This window comes from Hyalella azteca, unplaced genomic scaffold (genome assembly GCF_000764305.2).
Source record: "Hyalella azteca isolate HAZT.00-mixed unplaced genomic scaffold, Hazt_2.0.2 contig4805, whole genome shotgun sequence".
Taxonomy (NCBI): Eukaryota; Metazoa; Arthropoda; class Malacostraca; order Amphipoda; family Hyalellidae; genus Hyalella; species Hyalella azteca.
In genome coordinates this window covers 33,053-39,581 of record NW_025935016.1, presented here as the reverse complement: position 1 = coordinate 39,581, position 6,529 = coordinate 33,053, and the positions used below count along the sequence as shown (strand labels likewise).

Genomic DNA, 6,529 nt, shown 5'->3' with positions numbered 1-6,529 from the left:
CCCTTTTGACTTCTCCGAGCTGAAGTCAGTGGTACATCGTAACATCTGGAAATTTTGGCAAGCGAAGTGGACATCAATCCGAGGACAGTTTGCTCTGGGAATGATCAAGCCATCAGTTCACCCATGGGCTCATCACATGCTGCAGACTCGCAGATTCGAGACCCTCTTTGCCCGACTACGACTCGGCACTGCTCCACTAAACAAGTCTCTCTTCCAGATTCGCCAAGCCCCATCACCACTCTGCCCTTCGTGCCAAGTGCCAGAAACAGCACATCACTATCTCATAGTCTGCACAGAGTACGCTGAAGCCCGCTCCCAACTGCGACGTCAGATAAACTCCCAGGGGATACTTGTACTCAGTCTTGGAACCCTACTGGGAGGAGATACCACCAGCAGCCCTACCTGGCCCCAGACCTGCAGAGCCGTGGAAAACTTCATCAGTTCAACTCACCGCTTTGACCCCTAATCGTTGACAAACTGCTGCTTCCGGAGTGAATCGTCCAACGCGCAGCACTCCGTTAACCTACCGAAGAACAGAACAGAACAGAACGGCAACTTGAGATGTCTAGAAGCCAGTTGCGTACTGCGTTCATGAATGCATGTGCGTAAATCAAGTTCTCTAGACACCTGCGAATTTTGATACATTAATTTTATATTTATTTATTATCGACGAAATTCTTCATAAATCCAACTGGCTTTCTCCCTCAGAGGTTTTCCAGCCCTCTTTGAATTTGATTGATCATCGGGTTGTTTCTTTAATTTCCCCTCCTTTTTTCAAAGTATTTGATATCACAAGGAGTTGACGTCTGTCTCAGTGTCTGGCATCAGTGGCATGGGAGGTCCGGAGGTCGAAGTACTAGCTGCCTTACTGGGATCTGGGTTTGGTACCCCAAAGTCCCCAAACGGCCAAACCCATCAGGCCCAGCATCCTCTACGCCTACGGTACCGGTAGGACTACTAGTCTACAGTCTACTAGTACTGGAATTGGGGCGAGGTGACTGGAAAGGACCATGAAAAAATACTGAAGGAAAAAGGGAGCTTGTGCCATGGCCTGGCCTCCTAGGGCCCTGACCTAGGCAGCCAGATAGAAGCAACATTAAAAAAGACTTGGAGCTTTTAACATTGACATTGAGAAAATTCAAATTATCTCTCTTATCGTTATCATATATACATGCTAACTTGCTGAATAAATTATAATTTGGCTAGGTATATTTATTGATCGAAAATGATCAACCCACTTGATCCGATCATATATATAGTTTACAAAGGTCTATTCCCTCCATTGACATTGATTGCTAATGTAAAGAACTAGACATGCGTTAATGCTACTAATTCATCATATAAGTTGTTTCCCCATATTCTCATGCTTTTTTACAAGTGAAATTCACTACCTCGCCAAAACTTGCCATACTTAGTGAATTCCCCTATTACTAGTATGTAACAATGTCTATCTGTGAAAGTTTTTGAGGAGTTACAGCCAAAAGAGAAAATTAATAGCAAATTTAATTACTGAGCCACAAATCCCATAATTTTATTTGTATACAATAAGAAGCTCAATCTCAATACAACTTCAATAAAATGATACCAATAACAAGTGTCAGTACCTCTAGAAATGCCATGCATTTGTTGAGTTTCTTTCACACTAGCTCCTGCCATATTGGTAGGTATGAACAATTTGGCCTCTTTGAAAGTCAGAGAGGTTTGCCATTTATAGGTTATAGGTTAGGCTATAGACACAAAAATTTACTAAAAAGTATCTGTGTAAGGATAAAAGATCAATTACCAGCAACAATAAAACATTAAAATATCATATTTTCATTGTTTATAACATGTTCAAAAATTGCAATCTCAAAATGTCTTGCATTTCCCTTATTTTGTCCAAACCCTGTTTCCTGTAGCTATATAGTCTTAGATAGGTATATAAATTTGTTGCAAATTAAAAAAAAAAAAAACTTTTACTTCTGCAGAGACCGGTACTTTTATTTCTTTATCACGTCAGAGAGATCATTATACTTTTTTTCTACATTTCTGTGTTATATTTTTTTAGGTACTTAGATTCAAGCAATATAGGTACCTTGACCACCTCCTACTTGCTTATATTCCTCTAATATTCATATCTGCTCTCAATTGCAACCGCAGTTACTGCTGCTATTTGTCTAAGCCAATTTATGGTCTTTGCTTGCTCTTTTTAATAGCTCTGAAAATTTTTGTTCAACCATGAGTCGTTCCATGCAAGGCCCAAGAAACAAAGGTGGTCGTGTCCAAAGAAATAAAGGCCTACCAGTTGCTGCCAAGAAAATGCTGGTGGAGAAAGCTAATAAAATAGTAAGTTTTCTGTATGAGATAAATGAGCACTGAAATAGAATTTGTGGTATATATATTTTCTGTAATTTGGAGTGGCAAATTGATCAAACTGGCAGAAATAGCTAAACTAAATCTTCAATCATTCTTTTCAGGCAGTCACGAGACACGAGGTACCGTAAAATGGGGTAACTTAGACCACTTTTCGTTTTTTTTACAAAAACCCCCACAACTCAAAAACTATTTGACATAGAAAAATTTTGTCAATGGGCATTAAAGGCCTAATACTGAGGCTACATAACACAATTAAAGGTGGTCGTGTCCAAAGAAATAAAGGCCTACCAGTTGCTGCCAAGAAAATGCTGGTGGAGAAAGCTAATAAAATAGTAAGTTTTCTGTATGAAATAAATGAACACTCAAATAGAAATTGTGGTATATATATATTCTGTAATTTAGAGCGGCAAATTGATCAAATTGGCAGAAGTACAGTAGCTAAACTAAACCTTCAATCATTCTATTCAGGCAGTCACTAGATACTTGCCTTGACCTATGGTTTTTTTGCTGTCAGGGATTTTTATTGTTGTTAAGCTTAAATTTTCACTTGCTAATTCTTAATAATATCCTTCACACCTTTCAGACAGACATTCTGGGTCTCTGCAAGGGTCTTGCCGTGGTGCACAACATAGGAGATGTCCAATACATTGTTGAGCACTCCACATCTCTCACTGCTGATCCTGACACCAAGAACTGGCTACTGGAGCTAACAAGAGAAAACATGAAAGATTTGTTAGTTACTCATTGTTTAAATTAAGCTGTTAAATTATTGGCTATGTTGCAGTATGCATTGGATGAGCTTTTCATTTGAGCTAAATCAGAATTGGACATTCCATCAATCATTTGGAGAATCACACCATAGCATCTCCCCTTTAGTGAAGAGATATTTTATCTATGAAATTTGATGCATCTAAGTTCTTTCTATTATCAGTGTTTTTTTTTTAATTGTTCATACTAATCTATGTAGTACCAGTATGAAATTTTAAATTATGAATGAATGTAATGAAAAATGAGTTATATAAATTAAATCAGTTGCTTCCAAAATTTGGTCTTTGATGAAATAATGGAAGGCTGAAAATATATGATGTTCATTTCAGAAATACTAATTGTAACCTTCTTTTAAACAGGTACATTAGCTCAGGCTGGGGCTGGGAGGACTCTGAGAAAAGTGATGAGTTGTGGCACAAGGCTGCTCAGTATCTTATTGTGCGTGAGAAGAATTCCAGGGAGCTTGTTGGCTTCACGCACTTCAGATTTGATATGGACTATGGCTGCCACGTTCTTTACTGGTGTGTGACTTATATATATATATATATGAATTATATATACAATTTTCATTGTTTACTCACTTTACTGACTGGTGTCTCCTCCATTTCATTTTTCGCTGTTAACACTACCATACATGCATGTGAGTTAGTAGTCAAAGATAAAGAATATATGATTATGATATAAAGATAAAGATATAATCAAAGAATGAGTATATTCATTTGAATTAATTCAAAAATTTGTGTTTTGAATTAAAATCTAAGTAACATTATGGAAGCAAGGGGAATTTTATTCACTATGGTGATACAAATTCAGTATTTTAATACACTCATTTATTTGTTTGACTTCTGTTTATGAATTGTTGGTTGTGTATATTTTCAACTTGATGTTGTATTTGTAATTTCTTGATGCAGTTACGAGCTGCAAGTGACATCAAGTTTGCAGAGCGGAGGTCTAGGTGCTCTGCTGATGAAGCTACTGCACAGGATAGCCTTTGCAGCCAACATGAGCAAAGTTGTGCTCACTGTCGGAAGGAACAACAAGAGGGCTCTCAAGTTCTACTTCGAACTCGGGTCAGGACGAGAGTGATATTACGAGTCCTTTGTGCACGCAATAAAGCTCCCTGTGATTGGTCAAGATCCGGAGCTTTATCTTAAAAATTTTTTTGCTTGAGTTTGCTAAGAATTATAGTGTTCAAAAATTTTGTGCTGTACCTTGGAGAGTGTTATTATTATCATTAGCAGTTGTTTAGATAGAACTACAACAATTATTTTCCTCTAAAATGCAATAACTTGCAGTAATAACTTGATTTTTGCCTAAAATGAGATTTTTATGTGAAAGCCAGGTATCTAGGTAATGGAAGATTGTATCAGGAAGCTTTACATATAGGGGTTTCAGGAAACTTTACATTTTGAGGTTTATTACTTGACACTTTGATTTTTTCTCCTATGAAGTTCGGAAACTATGTTTTTCATCCTGTGAGGTCTTGTGTCAACTGAAGTGCCAGTTGATCAATCAATGTTCATGTTTCAACAATATCGGCCATAGTATTGAGGTCACTCTTGCTGCAAACATTTTTTGTTGTGATTAATTGTGACATGATTGGACAAGCTTAACGTTTTGACAAGGTTTTTCTAATTGTAAATTATTTTTGAGTGATTGTTTTTATTATTTTCCACGAAAAACCGTACATAAATTGTGTAAAAATAATTTTCACCTGTAGGCCACTCATAGTTTGGGTGCTATTTTTTTTACCGTGTACACTCGACCGGTTTTACAAAAATTGCAAAATTATTCAAGCGCCATTCATGCTTATGCTTGAATTTAACGCATATTAATGGGATGTGTATTTGGTAGTCTGCTTCCCAAATGATGTGATTAGTCACGTCGCATTATGCACGTGTAAGACATTTCCATATTGCATTCTTATTTTTGTATTTTAAATTTCAGGTATCGAGTGGACGAGACTTCGCTGTGCTCGCTCACTGACCCGCAAGTTCCTAGCGAGGAGGACGCTGGAGAACCACCAGTCAAGTCCGACACCTACCTCATTCTCAGTTTGGCGTGCAGAGAAAATAAAGAAAATGAAGGCAAAGATAAACGTAAACAAAACAGATAGGAAATCTCAGCTGCTTTCTTTTGCCATAGTATTCTCGAATATAATTATTTTATTTTATATGTAAGTAGAAAATTTGAATCAGTTTGATCTGCATCTCACTTATTCTTAATTAAATGCAGAGAGCAGAAAAAAGAATGGCAGGAAACAATAGTATATATCTAGATGATAAGAAAAATTTAGGTTCTAACGCGACATGCTCGTATAATTGTATTTACACCATAAGCGTACTGAATTTAAATGTTCTTATCGTGTTTTATCGCTGCTGTTTTATGTTTATAAAAGTAAGAAATATGGTTTCCAGAATTTCGTGCCGGATAAAGGAGTTCTAGATGTTAACCAATGACGTATGTAAGGTACTTGAAATTCTTTCGTAAATGTTGTTATTGCTAAAATCATTGAGAGAAAATCAAAACTAAGAATTGTGTAATATGAAAAGACCTTCTTATTTAATTCTTTGAAGAGGCTTTACTTAATCATGGGCAATTTAACTATCGATAGCATCCGCACGAATGAAAACAATTTTTCGTTTTGAGTTAGATATCCTCTGCGGGAGAAGTTCAATTCGTTTCTAATAGCGTATAAAAATTTAATTTTGGTTTATGATTAATTAAATGTTTTGAAGTGTAGCCCCTTTAATACCTCAGCGGTGGAATCAAAGTTCTTTATTTAACTTCGCCAACTAACTTGACGTTAAAACCTTAATCGCATTGTCGGAATATTTTCTGAGAAGTAAGAACATGGAAGGTATAGACGGATAAGATTTTTCTGGCAGTTTCGCTGAATTTTAACGATATTAGCCAACGCGATACCAGTTTGTTATGAATGAAGCTAAGTTGAATAAACGGTCATGATAACATAAGTCCAAACGAGCGATTTTACTCCACGCAGCGCAGACAAATTTCTGCTCTGTTGGACTCAGTCAGCTTGAATATTGTAGCCCATTCATGATGATTACATTCGTGCTTAATTAACTTTTAACTACCATTATTTTATATACGACTGTAAAATGTCATGTAGATAAGTCTAAATGCAGTATTTGATTGATGACAAAGTCAAGGGAGAAGCTACGTGAGCCGGAACTGGGAAGAGTAGTCTAGTGGTTTCAGCTCTGAGTAACAAGACCGAAGCAGTGAGTTGCATTTTCGAGACCCGCAACTAGCTGTAAATGTTTTTCGATGTTAAGAATCGGCGACATGTCTAACGGCCTAATGCACGCTAACCTAATCCTATTTCTTTATTGCCGACATGTCTATTCTATTCTGTGTTGAAGGTCAATAAACCCGCTCATGG

The 6,529-nt window shown here is 36.9% G+C and overlaps 1 protein-coding gene across 2 annotated transcripts; it reads left to right on the top strand.

Annotated features, from left to right (window-relative positions):
* The first annotated feature begins 1,972 nt into the window (after positions 1-1,972).
* On the top strand, positions 1,973-6,206 carry LOC108671821 (N-alpha-acetyltransferase 40). Of its 2 annotated transcripts, XM_018159410.2 has the most exons (6): positions 1,973-2,251; positions 2,614-2,687; positions 2,939-3,087; positions 3,483-3,644; positions 4,035-4,193; positions 5,071-6,206. In XM_018159410.2, the coding sequence occupies exons 1-6, from the start codon at positions 2,218-2,220 to the stop codon at positions 5,237-5,239; spliced, it is 747 nt and encodes a 248-aa protein (XP_018014899.1). In that variant the 5' UTR covers positions 1,973-2,217; the 3' UTR covers positions 5,240-6,206. The 2 variants fall into 2 exon arrangements, with proteins under 2 accessions (XP_018014899.1, XP_018014900.1); XM_018159411.2 differs by lacking the exon at positions 2,614-2,687 and having other exon boundaries at positions 1,973-2,325.
* The last annotated feature ends 323 nt before the right edge of the window (positions 6,207-6,529 follow it).